Source organism: Oryza sativa, chromosome 5 (genome assembly GCF_034140825.1).
Source record: "Oryza sativa Japonica Group chromosome 5, ASM3414082v1".
NCBI lineage: Eukaryota > Viridiplantae > Streptophyta > Magnoliopsida > Poales > Poaceae > Oryza > Oryza sativa.
The window spans coordinates 24,741,263-24,764,515 of NC_089039.1; the positions used below are offsets into that span (position 1 = coordinate 24,741,263).

The 23,253-nt window shown below is 47.4% G+C and overlaps 5 protein-coding genes and 1 long non-coding RNA gene across 7 annotated transcripts; 3 read left to right on the forward strand and 3 right to left on the reverse strand.

Annotated features, from left to right (window-relative positions):
• Positions 1-136: 136 nt before the first annotated feature.
• LOC9272665 (uncharacterized) lies at positions 137-625 on the reverse strand. Its single transcript, XM_015782462.3, has one exon. It carries the CDS (start codon positions 580-582, stop codon positions 283-285), a length of 300 nt encoding a protein of 99 aa, XP_015637948.1. The 5' UTR covers positions 583-625; the 3' UTR covers positions 137-282.
• A 268-nt stretch (positions 626-893) lies between these two features.
• LOC4339231 (22.3 kDa class VI heat shock protein-like) lies at positions 894-2,881 on the forward strand. Its single transcript, NM_001420689.1, has 2 exons — positions 894-1,388; positions 2,264-2,881. Exons 1-2 carry the CDS (start codon positions 1,055-1,057, stop codon positions 2,539-2,541), a joined length of 612 nt encoding a protein of 203 aa, NP_001407618.1. The 5' UTR covers positions 894-1,054; the 3' UTR covers positions 2,542-2,881.
• Positions 2,882-4,770: 1,889 nt separating this feature from the next.
• LOC4339232 (scarecrow-like protein 32) lies at positions 4,771-6,497 on the forward strand. Its single transcript, XM_015783230.3, has one exon. The coding sequence runs from the start codon at positions 5,026-5,028 to the stop codon at positions 6,301-6,303; it is 1,278 nt and encodes a 425-aa protein (XP_015638716.1). The 5' UTR covers positions 4,771-5,025; the 3' UTR covers positions 6,304-6,497.
• A 259-nt stretch (positions 6,498-6,756) lies between these two features.
• On the forward strand, positions 6,757-9,599 carry LOC4339233 (uncharacterized). 2 transcript variants are annotated; one of them, XM_015782882.3, is made up of 2 exons: positions 6,757-7,490; positions 8,624-9,599. In XM_015782882.3, exons 1-2 carry the CDS (start codon positions 6,801-6,803, stop codon positions 8,729-8,731), a joined length of 798 nt encoding a protein of 265 aa, XP_015638368.1. In that variant the 5' UTR covers positions 6,757-6,800; the 3' UTR covers positions 8,732-9,599. The 2 variants fall into 2 exon arrangements, with proteins under 2 accessions (XP_015638368.1, XP_015638369.1); XM_015782883.3 differs by lacking the exon at positions 8,624-9,599 and having other exon boundaries at positions 6,757-7,721.
• A 7,696-nt stretch (positions 9,600-17,295) lies between these two features.
• Positions 17,296-19,707, reverse strand: LOC4339234 (probable indole-3-acetic acid-amido synthetase GH3.4). The gene is made up of 2 exons (NM_001420690.1): positions 19,276-19,707; positions 17,296-19,185 (listed from the first exon to the last, which is right to left on the reverse strand). Exons 1-2 carry the CDS (start codon positions 19,611-19,613, stop codon positions 17,634-17,636), a joined length of 1,890 nt encoding a protein of 629 aa, NP_001407619.1. The 5' UTR covers positions 19,614-19,707; the 3' UTR covers positions 17,296-17,633.
• Positions 19,708-20,874: 1,167 nt separating this feature from the next.
• LOC112938991 (uncharacterized) lies at positions 20,875-21,742 on the reverse strand. Its single transcript, XR_010741232.1, has 3 exons — positions 21,649-21,742; positions 21,189-21,554; positions 20,875-21,081 (listed from the first exon to the last, which is right to left on the reverse strand). It is a non-coding gene; the product is annotated as an uncharacterized lncRNA (long non-coding RNA).
• Between the last annotated feature and the right edge of the window lie 1,511 nt (positions 21,743-23,253).

The window sequence follows — 23,253 nt, forward strand, 5'->3', positions numbered from 1 at the left end:
GTTGTGGACCTGCTAGTAAACTGCAAGCTTCTATAATCCTAGCGAGCACACAAATTCGAAAGCTTTCGTTGGTGTCAAGTGAACTCATCTACAGCAGAATACAAAATCAAACATGATAGCTCAAATCTTATCAAGATACTCATCAACAACTCAAGTTTTATTTCAAGATAACGCCTGGGTAGCTGATACAGGTATGCAGACGAAAGATCACACCTATATTACTCATAATATATAAAACCTGGTACAGCTCAAGATGCCCAGGTGCCGGAGCATGTGGGATGCTCAGAAGACGATGCGGAACTGCGGCGCGCCCTCGCCGGCGGCCGGGACGAGCTCCCAGCGGCAGGGCTCGAGGTCGTCGGACACGGGGCAGTACCCCGCGAGCGTCACGGCGGCGCCGGACTCCGCCGCCGACCCGAACTCGAAGACGGTCGCGTCCGCCTGCCGCTGCCGCCGCAGCACCTCCACCGCCCCCTGCGTGCCCCCGGCCGCCGCGACCTCCGCCACACCCGCGCCACCCGCTCCCTTCGCCGGCTCCGGCGAGCCGCCGCCGCCCCGCCGCCACCACGAGAAGAGCCCCATCTGGATTAGGGAAATATTAGGGTTTTTGGACTTTTTGGTGGGCGAAAAAAAAATCTGAAAGAAGAAGAGATCGTGGAGATATCACTACCCAGTGGGCCCCACATGTCAGCCTCTCCACAAGTTTTTAACTAAAGCTATATGGGCTTGTGAGTTGTGATGCGATGGGCTTCTGGGCAGCCCAGTAGGAAGAAGCGGCCCACGGAGATTAGTCGTCGTCGTCGTCGTCTCCCTCGCATGGCAAATGCAGTGGAAATCTCCAGAAAAAGGAAAAAAAGGCGGGAATCACATCGTCTACTACCTCCAAACGGAATCACACCTCTCATCCTCTGCTTTCCGCAAAAGCCATCACCACCACCACCACCGCCTCTTCTTCCTCCTCCTCCGCGTACAAGAACCTCTCCCCGCGTGCGCCCAGCACACACACCTGCGCCTCATCTAGACAGGCAGTCGATCGATCAGTCAGTCGCCATCAATGCCGCCGCGGCGGGGGATCGAGGTCCGGCAGGCGGTCGGCGACGGAGCAGCGCCGAGGTGGCGCATGTCGCTGCTGGAGAACACGTTCAGCTCGTTCCTGCAGTCGATCGGCGGCGGCGTGGCGGCGGACGGGGCGGCGGCGAGGGCCGTGTTCGGGGAGGGGTCGCTGTTCAGCCCCTTCCTGTTCGGCAAGTTCTTCGACCCGGCCGACGCCTTCCCGCTGTGGGAGTTCGAGCCGGAGGTGCTGCTCGCCGCGCTCCGCCGCGGGGCCAGGACCACCGTCGACTGGGCCGAGACGGACTCCGAGTACTACCTCAGAGCTGACATACCAGGTAAATTCACCATCTCGAGTACTGGCTTTGATTAATTTCTCTCCTGTTTTTCTCCATTTCTGCGTAGTTAAGGTCCATATCTGCTTTCTGTTTGTGCATATTGTGATTAGTTCTCATCACTAATCTTGTTAGTAAAAATTAATGAGTATAGCATGTTTTAGTTTGTGTATGCTCTTCCTTAGTTCATAGATTATCTTCTTTAGCATGTTTTAGCACGTTCTGAAGGGAAAAAAAACTGAGTTAACCTTACACATTTGTCAGAGATTATCTTGCTTGTGCGCAATCCAATCTTCAGGTTAACTGGCAGGAACAGCTGAGCCTGATAAATGTTTGTACTTTGTACTAGTGTTGCTGGATCAATTTTCTGAAACAGAAGTTCTTGCAAAGAGTGCACCAAATTAATTCACATGCCGTATTGCTATCAGCAAGAACTTCAGAATCAGATTCAGATGCCACGGAGACAGGGAGTTTTTTCAACTTCCTGTAGGAAACCAAACAGTTGACATTTGCTAGAAGTAGCCGGGTTATACCAGAGGATAAAACTTGCAACATGAAAGTAACTAGGGTCATGTGGTTTCCCCCTTTTTCTTCCTGCGCTTTTCTCTGCTTTTTCACTACAGTAACATTGCGATCTCGCTGTCTCTGAATTTACATATTCTTTGCGTCTGGTTGCGGTGCACCATCCACCATGGTCCAAAAAAAAGCAGACATTTTTTTAATCAGATGAGGAAGAGAAAAAAGCAGTCATGGCGTGTGCCGGACGATTACGAAACCCTAAAAAGAACCTAATCGCTTTCACATTATTGTAGTGAAACTAGTGATCGAGTTAATCAAGAAGCAACTGCTGAGAGACTAGCCAACTGATTTTTGTTCAGGTGGGAGGAAATGCGACGTGGAGGTGAGCGGCGACGACGCCATGAGGGTGGTCGACGTCAGCGGGCTGTGGCGGGCGGCGCCGCCGCCGCCTCCGCCGGACGGCCGGGACTGGCGCGCCGGGCGGTGGTGGGAGCACGGCTTCGTCCGGCGCGTCGAGCTGCCGGAGGACGCGGACTGGAGGAAAGTGGAGGCCTTCTTCGACGACGGCGAGGGGTTGCTCGAGATCAAGGTGCCCAAGTCCGGCGACGCCCACCAAGCGGCGGCCGCCACCGCCTGAGAATCCTAACCTCGCCGGCGTCGCCGCGCGATTGGAGAGAGCAAATTATTCTTCTTCTGAGTTCTGACAGTGACGGTGAAGATGGCACAAAACTTGATAAGAATTTCTCAAAGATATGGAGGGACCAAAAAGTGAGCAAAGATCATCTCACACATGTTGCATATGCATTAACGTCCAATCCATGTGCCTGCAGATGATTTGTACTAGTACTAATGTGTTAGCTTACCGTTAAAAATGGATCATTAATTAGCATCGTGCATATGCATCAGCATCACAGTCACAGCATCGCTGTCGAATTGGTCGACGATAAAATGGGTCATCGAGATCATAAATTCGATTCCGGAATACATGAACATATATACATATCTAGGTCGCTGCTTTGAGAAAGTTGGATTCTTCCATTTTCTTTCGGCCATGATGTCTCGCTATCACCCCGTTCTTTTTTCTCTCCCAGTGGCGGCAGATGAGAATCGGAATTGACGAAAGCAAGACTGCTTTTTCTTCAGATCTTCAGGTAATTGTACCGCGTCGAAACTTTGATTGGCCTGATGGCTGATGGCACTCATCATTTTGGTCACTGGATTGCTTTAGATTTTTGGTCACTGGATTGATTTAGATTTTCAGCAAATAAATAAAAAAAATAAAAAAGCATTTTTTTTCACTCTCAGTGCGCACCTGGCAGTTGTTCGGTTTTTTTGTATCACTGTAGCCTGATGCCCTATTAACTGAATTCTCATGCCACTCGATTAGATGAACATGTCGACAAGTGTCACTAGGAACTCCCTGTTCTTTCCGATTCTTTATCAGCAGCTTTTACTGGTGCATCATGTATGGTATCCTGGAGTAATCTGTACTGGCAAATGACAAGAAAGTGCAACCTGTGAAGTATCAGTACAGGTGGCTCCTATAAACCGGAGCTGAATTCCATGTCCTTTTGCTCTGTTTCTCCAACCTAACGTTCGTCAAAATCAATGAGAAAAAGACAGAGATACGACAAAGCAGGGAAACAAACATACCCCAAATTGTGTTTCAGTCACGCTCAGAGATGCTGAATCCTGTGGATTTTACCCATCTAGAATTGGCCTACATGCTCGTTGTGTTCTTGGAGAGACCGCCCCTGGGATAGAAAATTGGGGTGCAGTCGTGCAGAGAATGACAGGTTCAGGTTATGTTTATTGGGGAATTTCAGCCTGTATCTGAACTGACAAACAAGAGTCTGGCCGGCTATGGTTGCTTCCGCAGTCACCTTCTCACGGGCTAATAATGCAGATAATATTTTGGTTCTTGAGAAAACAACGAGGAATGCCATATTTTTTATGTAAAATTTAGTATCTTACTTTAACTAATCATCTGAGTTATGGAGGTATTGAGAGACTAAGAGGCCAAATTCTACACTGAAAAATGTGATACATAATACCTCTTCGAATACAATAAAGTCACGCAATAATGTAACTACTAGTCTACTACAAATAATCATCGTGAAAGTGAAACATATCAGATACAGTTACTAAGCTGACTGATACAAACATGAACAAGAACTGTCTGAATTGAGCTTCTCCTTTGAGCTTTTTGGTCAAATGATTTGGGGACTCCCTTTGTAGTTTGATCAGGCCAGTATCAAGAAGCCACGTATTTTACTCCCTCTGTTTTCCTAGATAGTACTTCCTCCGTATCATATTATAAGACTTTTTAGCATTGCTCACATTCATATATATGTTAATGAATCTAGACAAACATCTATATGAATGTGGGCAATGCTAGAAAGTCTTATAACCTGAAATAGAGGTAGTAGATAATTTGTTACCATTGATCATCACTTTTTCAATTTTGACCAGTACAATAATTATTGTTATATGGTTAGTCTATGATGAATGAAAGTTTAATACCTATACACTTTGATAATTTGGTATCTTTTAAAGTACTTATTCTTTTTTTTGGAAAAAAAAGAAGAAAAATTGTCAAAGTTGAAATGTGAATAGTACCTTGTACTCTCTCCTCGAGACTTCATAATATCCCAAACGTATCTACCATAATATTAGCACACCAAATCTCATACTAGTATATAATCAAAGCACAATCAGACAAGGATGTTGTGGATGACATCACAATTGTCTTTTACCCCATGGAAAGAGTCCAAAGGGATATCCTATTTTTCTACAAGGAAATGAAAAGAGGATCTTTCACAGTGGTCCTATAAGTAGGGACCATGTCATTCCAACAAGCAAACCAAAACAGCCTTGCAAGCTTCTCAATCCACTTCACTAATCACTAACCTTGCAAATTTTCACAACTCCAAAGAGCAAAACTAAATTGTACGAGGTAGCAAAGCAACCCAATCCTTCAGCAAAAAATGATCCTAACTTGCCCAATGGACACTTGACAAGTGTCGCGGATCGCAGCCATCGGATGCAATTTGATTGGCTCTTGATCAGCCTCCGGATCGTGTAGCGCAGTGGTGGCTAGCACGTAGGTAGCAACAAAGCCATGGACATGGAGCATGAGCTCAGGGGCGGCGGCGTCGGGGCGGCGGCGCATGGGCATGGCTCCATCTGCTTCTCCGGCGGGCCGGTGCTCGTCGACGGGCGACGCATCCAGCAGCTGCTCCTCCACTGCGCCGCCGCGCTCGAGTCCAACGACGTGACGCTGGCGCAGCAGGCCATGTGGGTGCTCAACAACATCGCCTCCTCGCAGGGGGACCCCAGCCAGCGGCTCACGTCGTGGCTGCTCCGCGCGCTCGTCGCCCGCGCGTGCCGTCTCTGCGCGGCGGCGCCGGCGGGCGCCGCCGTGGAGTTTCTGGAGAGAGGCCGGGCACCGCCGTGGGGGAGGGCCATGTCGGTGACGGAGCTCGCCGACTACGTCGACCTCACCCCGTGGCACCGGTTCGGCTTCACGGCGTCCAACGCCGCCATCCTCCGCGCCGTGGCCGGCGCATCCGCCGTGCACGTCGTCGACCTCAGCGTCACGCACTGCATGCAGTGGCCGACGCTCATCGACGTGCTGTCCAAGCGGCCCGGTGGCGCGCCGGCGATCCGGATCACCGTGCCGTCCGTGCGCCCCGCCGTCCCGCCGCTTCTCGCCGTGTCGAGCTCGGAGCTCGGAGCCCGGCTCGCCATCTTCGCCAAGTCCAAAGGCGTGCAGCTGGAGTTCAACGTCGTCGAGAGCGCGACGACGACGTCTCCGAAGAAGACGTCGACGACGCTGTGCCAAGAACTCGCGTCCGTGCTGTCCGACCCGCCGTCGCTGGGGCTAAGGGACGGCGAGGCGGTCGTCGTGAACTGCCAGAGCTGGCTCCGGCACGTCGCGCCGGACACGAGGGACCTCTTCCTCGACACGGTCCGGGCGCTGAACCCCTGCCTGCTCACCGTCACCGACGAGGACGCCGACCTGGGCTCCCCGAGCCTCGCGTCGCGCATGGCGGGCTGCTTCGACTTCCACTGGATCCTGCTCGACGCGCTCGACATGTCGGCGCCCAAGGACAGCCCGCGGCGGCTGGAGCAGGAGGCGGCCGTCGGGCGGAAGATCGAGAGCGTCATCGGCGAGGAAGACGGCGCCGAGCGCTCGGAGCCCGGCGCGAGGCTCGCCGAGAGGATGAGCCGGAAAGGGTTCGCCGGCGTCGTGTTCGACGAGGAGGCGGCGGCGGAGGTGCGACGATTGCTGAGCGAGCACGCCACGGGGTGGGGCGTGAAGCGGGAAGACGACATGCTGGTGCTGACGTGGAAGGGGCACGCCGCCGTGTTCACCGGCGCTTGGACGCCCAACTAGTTGAGCCTAGCTTAGCAATCTACAGTATACATCAAGTGATTAAAGCTTAAGCTGGTGTTAGACTGTCTATTAGCTCAGAAGTGACAACGGAGAATCAACTGAGGAGGAATTTCTGGTTGGATTTAGTGGATCGTTTTAAACTTCTACTTCCATGACAAGATATTTCAGTTGAATTCTTGATGTTTTACTCTCAATCTAGATTGTTTTAGATCAATTATAAACATGCACCTCCCCCAAATTAATATCCGTGAATTACTGTTGGAATCGAAATATTTTCTGGTGAGAATGATGATTCAGAGGGAAAAAAACGGACGTGAGTTTGGATGCTTAATTGGGTTTAGGCCCATTATATTGAAGCCTACACTAAAATTCACAACCCAATCCAATTATAATTGGCCCAAAAGTTATACATCATGTAAGATTCATAAGGCCCAATAATTATTGGGCCGTGATGAGCACGATCCAATTGCTACCCACAAGGCCACAAATCCAATCCCATGGTCGCCCCAACCACCACCGCTGCATCGCCGCCGGCGATGGACCGGCGAGTCCAGCGGCTGGTCAGCGGCGTCGCCGCCGCCGCGGCCACCGTCTCGCTCCTGTACCTCATCTCCCACGCCTCCACCTCCTGCTTCCCCGGCGCCACGACGCTTCCCCTCGCCCGCTTCCCGCGAACCTCCTGCGACGCCGCCTCCCGCCGCGTCGTGCCGCCGGGCCGCCGCCTCGCGAAGCTCCGCGCCTCCGCGCGCTGGCGCCGCCGCTCCGTGGCACTGGCATCCTCCTCCGCATTCGCCTCGCTCCGTGGCCTCCGCCTTCTAGCTGGCTCCTCCCGTGCCCTCTGCCTGGCCGCCGGCGCCGGCCACGCCGTCGACGCGCTCCGCGCCGAGGGGGTCGGTGACGTCACCGGGATCGACTTCGTCGACTTCCCGCCGCTCGTTCGCCGCGCTGACCCCCACCACCTCCCCTTCTCTGACGGCGCCTTCGACCTCATCTTCTCCGACGACCCCGCGGGGTTCTCCGGCGCCCTCTTCCCGTCCAGGTTCGCCGCGGAAGCCGAGCGCGCCGTCCGTTCTGGAGGCACCATCGCGCTCGCCGTCGATCGGCACCTCGATCCGTCGGCCGTCGCGGTGCTCTTCAAGAGGTCCCGCATTGTAGACCAGAGGGATCTCACCATGGATGGATCACAGGTTAGGATGCTCATCTTCCAGAGTAATGGCACTACCTTGAACTCGCATTAATTCGTTTATCATTGATTGATGCCATGTTATGCTAATTACTGTTTATGTTCATGTTGTAATGTTAGATGCGTGTATAAAACTAAGCTCCGATTATGTGTAAATTAAGCAAGGAAAAATGTGACATTATCTAATGCCAGTTGATGTGCATGAATACTACCATGGACCCATGATTTTCCTTCAGCCATCACTTTTATTTTGCTGCTACAAAATACTAAATCAGCAGCTACCAAAGCTACCATTTCATCATAAAAAACATGTGCTGAAGCCTGAAATTGCTACTTAACAGACGATACTGGAATGCCCTCTAAATAATAACACAACCCAAAAGTTTCATTTTTTTCCGATGTACTTGTTATGCGCTGCAATTAGGATAAACATCAATAAACTTAACCCTGAGTATGAAGCTTCTTGGAGTTTGGCCAGTCCATTTTCTTCGCTGCGACTGGTCACTTGTTGCTACAAGCTGCTTACTACGATAGTTGATTGAGAGACGTTAGTAGTTAATTAAGCTATTTGCATCTGGCGCCACTGCCACACTTTGGAAGGAGAAAAGCATAGTATCTACTATAATACTACTTGAACACAGTGAAGAAAATGGCTCACATATGATATCTTAAGATCTTGTGCAATCCTTTAATGGCGTCACTATTAAACAGGACAATTTCTGATAGGAAACTAATCATAAATCAGTAGATTTCCTTGTATGGAGTAAGCATTTAGTTATCTATTCTTCTTTCACTAACTTTTGGAGAGTGGTACCCTGCTAAGTGTTTAGATTAGCATCGAAATATAGGCATAAGCAATATTGTCCTCATTTCAGAAAACAATGCAGGTCAATGTTCACCAAGGTGCCAAGCCCTAATCAGAATGTGGGATTACATAACAGTGTCTAGCTCCTAATTTGCGATAGGACTAGGATCATTCACCTAGCTGGGATGCAGATCAGAATGTAGGATTACATAACAGTGTCTCTTGCTTTTCATCTTTCCATGCATTCTTCATTTTGCATATTTGGAAGAAATTATTTTATTAGAGTAAAGGCCAGAAGGCCATGCTTTTTCTGAAAGCGAGTAGTTTTGCAGAGTTATGCTGGGGTTACCAGCTTTACATTCAACCCAGAGCACACAAGGCAAAAAGAGGAGGGCAACCAAAATGCCAGAAAGCAGGGTAGAAAAACAGCTTATATCTAATCGAAGCAGAAAAAACCACAACCAACTCCAGAACAGTACTCCTTAAGCAGTGAACAGTCTCTTGCAACGCTGCTATCAGGGACTCCAAGGAACTGAAGGGAACAATCTCACACTGTCTCAGCGACACCTTACACTGCAACAAAAGATGATAAGAAAAGGAATTGTTAGGGGGGTTAGAACCAGCTTGTGTCTGAAAATAATGCCATTTCACACAATCCAGAGTTGCCAATACGCTGCAAGACGAAGCATAATCTTAACTCTAGAAAGTTGAGATCCAGTTCTCCCAATGTCAAGGTTAAAAGAATCCTGAAAGCTAATATAGGGATCATATCCCACCCCAAGGCAACCCGACAAACACACCAAATGAATGTGTCTATAGGGCAAGTAAATGAAATGTGATTTGCATCCTCTAACTGGTCACAGAGTTGACAAAATTTAGATCTCACCCAATTTCTTCTCTTCAGTTGACTTGTAGACTGAATTATGTTTTTGCAAGCCAATCAGGGAAAGTGTTTATGTTTCAAAGGTATGGGTGCACCCCAAATATCTTTCATTCTCAGGTCTAGAACTCGTCTAAAGGTCAGGGCTCTATAGACTGACTTTTGGTAGTACAATTCCTGTTTTTCTCTGAAAGCCACAGGTTAGCTTATCAGGATTTGCTTGCAAAGCTACATTTTGCAGCAATCCTTCTAGCTCTTCCCAAGAAGTTAACTCAGCGGTCCCAAAAGACCTCGTGAACGTTAAAATCCATATTTGGATGGAATTATGACGAAGGTGTCTCTCTTTTTTGCCAATGATTGTCCACCTATCCCTTTATTTGCAACATCTATAATGGCATAAGACATATATAGTACAATGTTTTGTTCTCTTCTATTGCTGTTCTGTTGGCTTTGTGTTCTCTTCTACCTCATCATGCCTGCCTGCCTGCTGAATTTTCTTCGTTGGAGTCTTCGTCTTTCCTGGATGCATGCATATCCACGGCTGGAAAATGTGTGGAATGGTAGAATGATTGGTCTTTTTCTAGGTAAAATCAATTCAAAGTCTTTTCAGTAACTGTTCACCATTGACAAACTGCGGTAAATGTTTGTTCTTGCCGGGCCTTTGTTGATGGGCGACACCTCGAGGCCCAGCGACTTTCCTTCGGTCTATAGCCTACAATTGTACATATATGCACAAGTCAAGATGCCGCTACAAGAAAAAAAGGGGGCCCATATCACACTTAAAAGCTTGGCCTGCCAATAATTTTGATGAATGTTTTGTTCATTACCTCCAATTTGACCAAAAAAATCAGCAAGAAACCCATGTCATGTGGTAGTGTGACCAAAGAGCTTTAGGTGGCCCTGTAGCAGAATTTGGTAATCACGAATCCAAATATATGAAGCCCAAATTCTCGGTACTGTACCAGACAATTGGACACAGAACCAAGCATACCATTTGGCTTTTGCAACTTGGGGATTTTTTTTTCTTTCTGTTTTGTGCAGAACTGGCTGTTATTGCAGAAATTCCTGCATTCCAAACAGGCCAAGGTTTATACTAGCTGTGTGGAGGTTCTGAATATCTTCGTTTGTTGTGAAAAATCCTGCACTCCAAATAGGACTAGGCTTAAACTAGCTGAGCTCAACCGTAGGGTGTGTTTAGTTCCACGTTAAAATTAGAAGTTTGAAGGAAAAAATTAGAAGTTTATGTGTGTAAGAAAGTTTTGATGTGATGAAAAAATTGAAAGTTTGAAGAAAAAATTGAAAACTAAACAAGGACTACAACTAATGAATTCTTCTACCCCGGAGGACGCTGGAGCTCCCGTGGGGGGTTTGAGGGGACCCTTTGAGTCGAACTTGATAATTGTTTACATGCACTACACTACACAACACAGGCAGTACTACTACTTAATATCTACTAGGCAGGGGCGGAGCTAGTGTATACTAGGGGGTGTCCAGGAACCCGATCAAGAAAATTTTTTAGCTATACCTTATCTATTTTCATCATGTATACACCTCCTCAATGCAAACTTAGACACCTATATTAGTTTAAACTCAATCTAAAGTAGAGTAAATTAAGTAAGTGACACCACCCTTTATTTTGCTGTAGCTCCGCCCTTGTTACTAGGCATGCTGCAAGCATGCATATGCTCTATATAATCCTAGAGCAAGCTGACAATGCAACCACAGTACAGCAGTCATAGCCTCCGATTGATTGTGCGCATGTCGGTCGATCGGCTTCACGAACTGCGTCGCGACGATGACGACGACGACGACCCGGCCGATCTGCCAATCACATCATATCGGCGCGTGCTGCAGGCCAGGCTCCATCGATCACACGTACACTGCACCCCTCGCACGCACATACTGTACATCTCGCTGTTAGGTCGCGACGCCACTGTCGCCCGACGGCGACCGCACTGGCGACCGCGATCGCTGGCGAGATCGGAATGTTCCCCCGTCCTGCCGGCTCGATCGATCGTCCCCTCCTCGTCGCCACCGTCGCCGTCGCACTTGACCGGCCGGCCGGCCGGCCAATCGTCGGAGCAACCACCACACACCCTGTACGTACGTGTCACCTTCCTCTTGTTGCCTATCGCCTAATCGACCAACTGTACTGCAAGTGTGCGTGTGTGTGTGTGTGCAGCATCATCGTTCGCCAGCTAGCTGGGTCACGCACTGTGTGTCACAAGCCACGAATTATGCCGGGTAGTGAGACTATGTGTCGACTACTGCCAATCAGTAGGGATTGTCTGCAGTAGATGTCGCTGATATATGGGATCCCGGGTCCACGTGTCAGCCACTGCGCCACGGGAAATGCCAAGCAACACCGCAACTGTAGGAGTAGATGAAACACGGGTGCATGGGCCTGGGGGCTAGCTTGTCGTCTCGTCGCCGATCGATGCAAACGAGAGATGTGGCTTAATTCCTGGGCACTGCAGAGCGTGGCCGTTCTCCAGTCCCAGATATGATGATGATGAGGAAGGAGGAGGAGGAGGCCGGCGACAAACAGCCAGGGACAAGCTAAGGCAATGGCACCAGCTGACACAGCCATCTCCCTACCATCCGTGCACCAGCTCTCACGGAATGGGGCTCCTGCCCTACATGTCCCCTTCGGTTCCTTCCTCCTGCACGTGTGCATGCATGCACGCCAGCCACTTGGGCTCACTGTGCTGATCTTTTTCACATGAGATATATATCCTATTGATTAAGAAATTGAATAAAAAACTTTGTTTATACTCTTTTGGAGCCCATTAGTAACATTAAAGAATCGTATGTGTTTCAATCTGGATCACTATTCTCGTCACGTACATCATTCACACGTTGCAATCTGATTTGTCTAGGATCAGGTATATATATATCGATCCCAGCTCCCAGCTGTACTTGTGTGTGCTTGTGTGTTCAACTACCTTACCCAACCACCCAAGTTGTCACTTGCCTCTTGATGAAGATACTAATACTAGTATACTACTGAATATTAATCATTGGACTATTGTGTGCACGTAGAACAAGTGAGTGTGCATATACACTATTCTTTTCATCTCGTATTATAGCAATCTATTACGAATCTGGATATGAACATATGCAGATTCATAATAATTTAAAATGTTTCTCGTTAAGTATTAGTTAAGTATTAGGGAGCGGAGAAAGTAGCCAGTATTCCACGTATTTGGATGGATAATTCATGGTTATGGACGGTCAAGATGTAGACACGTTGTGACATGGGGTGTGCCACCCTGCAGGTGGTGGTGTGGTCAACAGGCTGGTTGCCGTCGAGCTAGGCGCACGTACGATGGAACGACAAGCGAGCGTGAGACGCGCAGGGCACGTTGCTATCATGCCTCGCCTGCCCCATGCAGCGACCGGTCGTCCCGGGAGACGATTAAATTCGATCTATCGATCTCCCAACGCTCTGGGCCGGCTGCCGCCCAGCTCGCTGTGTGTGGCATGTAGTGGGTGGATGGATTTCTCCCACGTGTGGAAATTTAGGGTTCACGATTCCGATGCCGGATTGAAATCCACTCACGAGCGATATCATCAGATTTCGGTGGAATACGTTAAGAAAACCGATAAAAACCAATAAAATCTGAATATTTTTTATTAAAATTTAAAATTCAGTGGTATATGGTGGCCACCACACGCATGCCAAGAGAATAGTAGATATGGAATAAGGGAGAAGCCACACTGGCTTAGGAGGAGGTAGCAACTAGCAAATACTACTCTCTCTGAGTTGATAATAGTTGTCGTTTTGGACAATGATACGGTCTCTAAAAAACAACTTTGACCATTATTTTTTATTAATATGTATAAAAGTGTTAACAAATATATGATCTTATTAAAGTACTTTTTAAGACTAATATATACATGTAGTCACTATATTTGAAAGACAAATATTTTTAAAATGATTCATAATCAAAGATTCTAAAGTTTGACCTCACTTTTATTTAAAACGACAAGTATTATCAGCCCGGAGGGAGTCCTAGCTAGTCCGCACGCATCGTGACAATGCACATATGAGTAACCAACCGCACATTGCTAGTACTATCCGAAGGCAAAATTGCCACAGAATATAAAATAAAAAGTCTGCTCTTTAATTTGTTGGTGGGCATCGTGAGAATGAGGCTTTACCCAACAACACCTAAAAACAAAATAATTTGTTACATCACACCGCGAACATTAAAAATACAATATTCACTTGGTTGAGATGAGAGAGGAACCACATAAAGTATTTATTTTACCCTTGTCTTAGACTTCCTTCCCAATTGGTTGTGCATGGTGACGGCGGAGCTGTCTTGGGCCTTCGTCTCATGACAGAGTGGCTCTTGCACGGTGATGGCGAAGTGATCTTCACGGTGTTTGTGGTAGCAGAACCACCCCCAAGCAGCGATGGTGTTAGCCCTGAGGACCAGGGGATTGGGCGATTGGCCTCAACAATAGCGAACCGGCTTCGAGATAATGCCAACGAAGCGACTCCATCCGTGTGGTATAGCGTGCGTTGCTTGCCATGGCATACTTGGCACGAATGCACTATTGAGCCCACTATCATCACTTGTTGCGTCGTTGTTGTCGTCGAAGCCGTATTTGGAGTCATGGGGATGAGGAGCTGCCCATTTGATTGGGTCAAAGATCGAACCACTGGGCTAGGAAAAAAGTTTGGTCCTAGGGGCAAAGTATCCATTTCACAAAAAAATGTCTCTCGAAAACAACAAGAAATCATAAAAGATGTGTGCGTGTGATATTCACAAGTAAATAACCACGTCTTTACAGTGTTCATGGACAAAGCTACATTATCACATTGCCTCCAACAAAGATCATATTTTTTTTCCATGGCAAATTCTTTGAATGTTGGTGATTGATAGAACAACTCTGAATAGTTCTAATAATGTTTATTTTTCTATATAAATTTTAAATCTAGAAGTGATTAATTATATTTTGGAACGGATGGAGTAAGGAATAACAAAATGAATTATACGTTTGAAAACAAACGACCTGGGAAACAAAGCTGTAGTACTTTTCCAGAGGAGAAATCAACAACAAAGATACGGTTGGCTAAAACGACAGCAAACGGAACAATCATGTCGAATCCGAGAAAAGGGGCGGCCCTTTCTTCCTCCTCCTACCCCTCTGCTGCTATAGCTGCTGCATCGATTTGCATATGAATGCATGCATTGATCGATCCTACAGACAGATCGATGCTTTCATTTCTCCTTTGGATTCAGGCATCGAGTATTTGGATAAGCTTCTCCTGCCTTTTTCTCTTGTCACAGTCACTGACATCGATCGAGCTAGCTCTAGCTATGCCAGGGTTAATCTGAGCCAAAAGAATCAACACAACTACAGAAGCAGTGTTGAAAAAATGGGGCAGTGCCTTTTGTAGTTTTTCATCAGCTGCAATGGAGTGCAATACTGCACTGGACCAGGCAGGGTCATGGTCTTCTCTTGAACAAGGACTCATCAGATCATATCACCAGATGCAGTCAGCATCTGCTTCGAGCTGTTGCTGTTCCTGTCAGGAATCTGCTCCTTTTTTTCACTGCAGTGTACTACTAGCCATGCAAGAGCTAGGGGGACATGGAGTCATGGAGCTTTTGCATTCTGGCCGTTTGGTGCTTGTGCTTCATCACATTCACATGCAGTTTCATGATCAAATAGCTCAGCTAGCTGCTGCTGATGCTGTCACCAGCCAATCTTCAGAGAAAGCTTGCACCAACCAAGCACGGACTTGCCGATCTTGGAGCTTTCCTTTGCAATAAGTTTCGATGAACTTTTTGCCGGTGTGACGTTTTTCCACAAAAGAGAGGACACGAAAAAACAGCGAGAAAGAAGATGAAAAGGTGACTTCAATTTTTTGTCTCTGTATTCTGTCATGCTTCATAGTTTATACACAAATGGGAGAGGCACGCAAGAACAGCAAGAAAGAATATGAAAAGTGTAACTTAAAAAAGAATGACAAAGAGACAGTCTATCAGGGAAAAAGGATGGATTAATTGGTGCAGAAACGTGAAACGAATAGATTGATCCGGTCAAAAAAAAGGCCTCCTTATTGTGTTGATTTTAGCCACATATATATGTTCATGATTCATCGTGACTCATGTGTACAATCCTATATGCTTAATGTATCACCATATTAACAATGTAAAAATGGTTATAACGTGAAAAAAAAACTATTGAGAAAAATGGTTAGATGCGTGGTGAAGTAATTAAAAAGACAATTCTCAGCCAACACCATGGCAAGGAAACATTTTTCTTCAACTTATCAACTTATGGATAATGTGTACCAGTTCTCGAACTAAAATTTCTAACAGAAAAAAAAAATTCTATGGACGTTAGTGTTGCTTTGATACATTAAACTAAGCTATTTGTTAGATTAATATATAGTAAAATAATATTTAGTTCATCCCAATATAAGCAATTGTTCATGATATGCCCGACCATCCATAAAACAAAATACCCCCTAACATTATTGCTTAATCCATCTGAATCAAGTTCTTTTATAGTATCCCGCATTTCTATTTCTACAATTATACACGTGTTCTATACTGGAATTATAGATATAGCTGGTTGATGAAGTTTCTGGAGGGTGCTCATCAGTCATCATGCCGCTGGCATGGGATCTTTTGCATTTCCAAGCTTGACAAAGTTATTCCGTTCCTGCTTGCTATGGGGGCTACCAAACCATAATGAACTTGCAAGCAAATCCAACGTACCCAACTGATCAACCAGTACAGCAAGTTTATCACAACAAACCATTTCAGTCTAGACACATGGGAGCCACTACTAAAGGCCAATTGTCTTTTCAGGGAGAGAGAAGGATAAAGGGGAGACTAGAGATTTTTTTATGTGTATTTGAATAATATGAATATAAATTGGAAGGAAAATAAATTATCAAGCTTAAAGCTAGCTAGGCTATAGAGTTGATATCTGCTCTAAGTATACACTCCATTCGTTTTAAAATATATGACACTGTTACTTTTTAGACATAGCATTTGATCATTTATCTTATTAAACAATCAGTGTAAATATGTAAAAGAATTATAATCTATGCTTTAAGTACCATTAATGATAAAATTGATTCGTAACAAAACAAACGGAATTTACATAATTATTATTTTTAATCAGATGAAAAATTAACATCATTACAAAGTGAGCACAACTTAACTGGTTAGATTCCTTATGGTGAAACATATATATCCGGATTTAAGTACTATACTTAACACTGGGCACTTATATTTACGATTAATTAATTATTTTTATTGGTATTGCGACATACCCGTCTACAGTCTTGGAGGTGTTTATAGCAGCATGGTGAGCGTGTGCGCGTTTATATGGGTTACATGTGTAAACTTATACGTTTATATTGTGTTTCTAGAAAAATGGTTGACATCTTCATATATTTAGAAATTGGGTATTAATCATATTGAGGTTCTTCCTTAGTAGAAATTGCAGGATATGGTTCTAATTGTGGTACCTCTCACGGGTAGTTCCAACCCTCCACATCAACAAGTTTTTATAGCATTGAATATATTGTCATATAAGAAAAAGATGATGCATCAAGAGAGTTACTAGGAGAGAGAGAGAATGAAGATACAATTTCTCATGTAAGAAATTAATTCTACACAGAAACCAAAAATGAAAACAATGAACGTGGATGAAGGAAGAGAGACAAAAGGTGATGGGATGATAATTTATTTCGAACAAACCATCTATTGGGTATATATCCAGTTTTTACGGATAGTGTCTACTCCTATATGATACGTCAACTATAAAAGCTACTGGCTGGTTTATAGGTTGGTTTATAGTATTATAGTATGATCAGGTTCATACCAGAGCTGATCGTTAATTCATAGCAGCTTTTATGTCCTGCCATTTGCTTAGTTTTCTTTAATGAAGACAAGTGATCGTACCAACTCCAGCCACCTTCCGTTTTTGGTCATGTTCGCCATAGCATTAAAAGCTGGGTAAGAAGCACATCCAAATTGACTTTGGGAACACTTCCGGTACATTCAAATTAATACTCCCTCTGTTTATCTCTAGAATTAGATTTATTTTTCTTTAACAGAGGGAGTACAGTACTAGTTATACTTTCAGCTTAACGGTTGTAAATTTGGGTTTGGAACAACAAAAGCGAGTTCATAATTCTCCTCACCATGGCCATAATGAGATCATGATGTGCATTAGCAAATCAAAGGTCGTCTAATATAATGTACATACATTCCCAAAGATAAAAAAAACAAAAAGGAAAATTTTAGTACTTTATTACAAAAGTGAGAGAGGAGAAAAGAAAAGAAAACAAAAGCCCAATAGCTAGATGATCATACGTACGTACTACTACCCTGAACTAACACTCGTTGATTAGCTAACCGATTAATCAACCATCCATGCTTAATTAGCTCCTTAATTAATCACCATAGCTAGCAAATTCTCTCTCACACAGCCAAGCTATCACAGGTCGTCGTCGTCTTCTTCGCGGCGGCGCCGCTGCTGATCCACTGCTTGTTGCCGCCGGCGCACCATTTGGGGCACTTGGGGCTGAAGTAGGTGGCCTGCACCCTGCCGTCGAGCAGCTCGACGACGGGGCCCGGGCGCACGCAGCGCGGCGCCTTGTACTGGTTGATGGACGCGCCGCGGCTGAGCGCGTAGTCCATGAGCTTGTCGAACGTGCCGTCCGCCACGACGCGGATCTCCAGCGGCCCGATCGACCGGTCGGCGGCGCGGCACTGGCGGTACACGCTGTTGAGCCCTTCCTCGACGGCGAGGCAGCAGTCCTCGAACACCGACGCCGGCACCGGCGTCCCGCCCGCCGGCGACCTGAGCTCCCAGAACAGCACGTAGTGGCCCGGGATGGTGGTCGCCGTGTCGGCGTAGCTCGTGTACTCCACCAGCGACGCCCCGAACGGCGCCAGGTGCTGCACCGCCTCGGTCACCGCCGCGTGCAGCTCCGCCTCGTCCGTCTTGTCGGAGTCGATGCTGAGGGCCACGTTCTTCCGCCGCACGAAGGCGAACATGGGCGCCGCGTTCTTGAACCCGGCCACGCGCAGCACGTCGCCCACGCGGTAGCGGTACAGGCCGGAGTAGGTGGTGACGACGAGCTCGTACTCGTGTCCGAGCTTGACGTCGACGAGGTCGACGAGGCCGCGGTGGTCGGGCTCCGGGGCGGCGACGTCGTTGGCGCCGGAGTTGACGGGGAGGAACTCGAAGTAGCACATTGTTGGGATGAGGGTGTAGGCGACCTCGCTGGGCTTGCACATGGGGTTGAGGTTGAGGCCGAAGTAGCACTCGGAGGAGGCGTACATGGTGCAGGCGAGCGGCAGCCCGCCGCCGTAGAACTCCAGTGTCGGGATGTACTGCGCCATGGCGCCGGTGACGATGACGTCGATGTACTTGGTGCTGGGCCACACCCTCCGGATGATGCCCTGCCACGACGGCCTCGCGCACTCCGCCTCGATCGCGTCGGCGAGCGCCGGGTCGGCGCCGCGGAGCACCCTCCCGACGGCGCCGCGCACGGCGGGGTCGGTGACCCCGCCGTCGAGCTCCCCCGCGCGGATGTCGCGGCACAGGCTCGGCCAGTGCTTCTCCAGGAAGCGGATCGCGCGGAGGAAGCCCGACGCGAACACCGCGCCGACGCGGAGCACGTCGGCGCGGTGGACGAGGCCGCAGATGAGCTGCGCGTACATGCTCTGGTACGCGTCCTCGCACAGCACCGCCTCGTCGGGGCTCGTGTACACCGTGTACGGGTCGTGAGGCCGCTCGAGGAAGTAGCGGCTCCGGTAGAAGCTCGTCAGCACGGGCCTCGCCGGCAGCCCGCCCGGCGTGCGCCACTCCGACTTGACGAAGTAGAGGTACATGGCCTTGCCCTTGTCCAGCCCGGGCACCTGCCGGCTCATCACCGGCATCAGCAAGCTGTACAGCCCCGACCGCCGCTCCATCTCCTCCTCTATCGTCGGCATCAGCTTCCTCTCCCCACCCGACGTGCCGGAGCTGCACGCATTATACATCACCACACCATTAGTTCACGCCGGCGAAGTGCTCGACCATGTGTACACGCATGCAGGAGTAGAGCACACCTACCTGGTGAGGAACTCGCTGACGGGCTTGCCGGAGAGGATGGGCGAGGTGTCGCCGTTGGCGATGCGGAGGACGTCGGGGAGGATGTCCTCGTACGTGACGAGCGGCGCCAGACGGCGGAACGCCTCGTCGGCGCCCGGCGCGTCGCCCGGCACGCCGAGGCGGCGCAGGTACTCGGCCTGCGCGTTCTGCGCCAGGATCTCCTCCAGCACGCGGCGCTGCTCCTGCCCCGCGTTCCTCGTCACGCGCTCGATGTGCTCGAGCTTCTCCCGGTGCTCCGCGCACATCGCCGTCGCCGCCGCCGCCGCCGGCGACACCGCGGCCGCTACCGCCTCCGGCATGGCACGCGTGTCGTGTAGTAGTAGCTAGGGAGTGCTTGGCTTAGCTGAGCTTGTGATCAGTGAAGTGAACTAGGCTTGCTGTCTCGAGTGATAAGTGACAGCGAGCGAGGTGAAGGCGGTATTTATAGGGGAGTTTCCAGGGGCAAAACCGTCTTTGCACACTGCCACTTTGTCCTCACTGTTTTGTCCCGTACGTACGAACGGGAATATCACTTTAGTAGAAAAGTAGGAGTATATAAATAGCAGGCAGCAGCTAAGATAATGGATGATCTATTCATCGTGTTTATAACTACTAGTTTTATTTTTTTTGAAAAGATTTTAATTTGTTCGTGGTTTGGTATAGCAACAAGGCGTGGTTCATATGATGAGTCACATAAATGACGTGCAGGCCTGCAAGTGGCAACAGTTTGTTCCAGATTGCCGAGTCCCTATCGGCCATACGATTTGCGTGATCCCCTCCAATTTGGTTGTGTGTGTGTGTTATTCGTAGCCAAATTTAAATCAAGAAGTAACAAAAATGTCAGTAATAAAACGTTAATGGAGCAGTGCCAATTATTGCTGCCGCCACATGCTGCGCGCCTAGAGTGCTGGAGATGATCATCACGAACCAAATGTAGAAGTAGAACCTTTGCTTCCCCTCGGCTTAAGCCGCGGAGCAATTAATTTTATAATCGCTCGTTCAACGCCACTTCGCCAAACTTTGTGGCCTCATCAAGAGTCATCATCCTTATATACTCCCTCTGTTTGTTAATAGATGACACCGTTAATTTTTAAACACATGTTTGATCATTCATGTAATTCAAAAATTTTATGAAAATATATAAGATATAAATTATGATTAGGTACTTTTTGATAAGACGTAATTTTTTTAATAAAACGAATGGTCAAACGTGTGATAAAAAGTTAACAACGTCATCTATTAAAAAACGGATATAGTATATAAAAAGATAATCCCCAGGTTTATAGCCGAGAGTTGTCGGTTGATTAACACTAAGGCCAGTCTCAATGGGAAGTTTCACGGCACGGTTTCACATACGCCACACCATGTATAGTTAGATGAAACTATGAATCAAACGTTCACAATGGAGCATTTCATTTACACGGTTTCCAAAACAAAATAAAGCAATTAAGGCCTTTCGGTTGCTTGATAGCAGCCTGATCATATGCACCAGGTGATTTTGTAGCCATGCATATACAAATATATTTCTGGAACAAGCATACAAGTTCAGATAAAATGGATAACTGCATACGGCAAGCAAACTGCTCATGGAATAGCAAAGTTCATCCATATATAAGGTAGTTAAGATAACTTGGATAAGTTCAACCATACGATAAACTGGATAAACTAAAGTGACTGAAATCTGGTATACTGGACCAGATTGACAAAGATAGATAAGGTAGATAAAAATAATTCAAATAGACTTCAGCCTTCAATACTGCAGGATGATATTGACTTCAGCCTTCAATACTGCAGCAAACAAAAGCACATATCTATAGCAATCAACAGCATCGACATATAGGATTAAATTAATAGATAGCATCGGGGCAGCAGGGGAGGAAGAACAGAGATGGTACCATGAGTTTGGGCCTTGCTGCTCTCCATGACCGAATGGAAAATTGGGGGGAATGCCGCCCCATCCTCCTCCTTGAGCAGGCCATGGGGGCATGTTGCTCATCGGGGCAGCAGGGGACGAAGACGCAGCAGCAGGGGTCGGAGTCGGTGCAGCAGCCGAAATCGACGCAGCGGAGGTGGAAATCGGAGGCAGCGGGGTTCGATGCGGTGGTGATGGGGAACCTGGACGCGATGATGGAGCAGGCGCCGCCGGTCTCTTCAGTCCAAGCTGCTTCCCCGCGCGATTCTTGCCTCCTCTGCCACCTCCGCGCCGCCGTGAATCGGACGCCGGCGGCGGATCCATGCCTGCTCGATCTGGTGCCGTAACCCTAGCCACGACGCTCAAGAATGGACAGATGATGGGCGGGCGGGAGGAGGAGGATTGGGGAGAAGGAGGCGGGAGGAAGGGGCGGGAAGAAGGACCTGGGGGGCGGGAGAAGCGCGCGCGCGCGGGAATGGCGAGCTCGCCGTTGCCTCTGCGCACGGGATCGAGGATGAAACAAAAATCGCCCTCAATGGCCGTTTCACAGAGTTACCGAGGCCTAGGAAACGACGCAGAGTCGTTTCACCATGGTGAAACGATTCTCCCCTCTTTTCTCCCTATTTCATGCAAAAATGCCTTCTATGCTGATGTGTCAATGCATTAAATGTGCATGAAACTCTCCTGAAATGCCCATTGAGACTGGCCTAACGAGAGGATAATCTAATCTGAAGTGCACGTGATCATCAAATCGTGTTGACGCCATCGCGCCATTCATGGTCTCTCGCAGGTAGTAGTAGCTAAGACGCGGCAGACACGGCGGGCGGGATGGCGCGCGCGTGCCGGGCGTCGGGCCGGCACGGCAGCAGCGGCGTGTGTGCCAATTCCCGGTGGAGATGCAGCCGCTCACGCCGGCCGCCTCAGCCGCGCGCACGTCGTCCTTGCCCGTACCCACCCGCCGGTAGGGATTCTAAACTCTCTTGGAATATCCACTGTTATTTGTATGTTATATTCGAATTATTATAATTCTTTTCAAAAAAAAAGATAGGTTAATATGTGATAGACATCACTCCGCAAACATACAAATTAAAATTATCTTTTACTCCCTCTGGGCTGATAATACTTGTCGTTTTGGATAAGGGTGAGGTCAAACTTTAGAATATTTGATTATGAATCATTTTCAAAATATTTATCTTTCAAATATGGTGACCACATGTATAGATTAGTATAGATTAGTCTTAAAAAGTACTTTAATAAGATCATATATTTGTTAATAATTTTTTACATATTATGATAGAAAATAATGGTCAAAGTTATTTTTTGAAGACCATACCCTTGTTCAAAACGACAAGTATTATCAACCCGGAGAGAGTACTGTTTTCAAAAAAACAGATTAAGCTATGATTAGTTAACATATAATCACAATCAAATTGATTCTTTAGTTCCAATGTGTAAAAGTTACATTTATCGTTGCATGTTTATGGAGTTATTTATCACATATTAATATATCCTGTTAATTTTTTTTATAACTGTTTACATGACATGCAAATAACGAGATGATGTTTTCTCGAGAGTTTTGAATAGTTTCCCTACAATTCACAGCTTGCTAGTACTACCCAGTACCCACGTCACAAACGTTTCGTCTTCGGCTGATTATAAGCCATACGATTATAAGACATACTAATTTGCGAGTAAATTATATTTATAGCTAGACCTTTAAAAAATAAACTAGTATAATAAAATGGCATTACATCGACTCCAAAATTTTAATTTTGGCATGCAACCATAGGATAGCTTGGCTAGATTGTCGTTATGTGGATCGAGCCGTGAAGGGATTAATTAAAGCAACTGCAGGTAGAATGAATCCGAAGACAATTAGGGCAAGTGCTATAATGCTCCATATGCTGCTCTTAAAAGTGTCACATTAGATTGAATGATGAGGTGGAGGAGAGAAGTGAGGAGAGAGATGATGAGTCACCCCTAAATTAAGAGGCAAACTCCACACAAATTTCAATAAGGGTGTGAGAGTATTAGAGACATTGGTATTT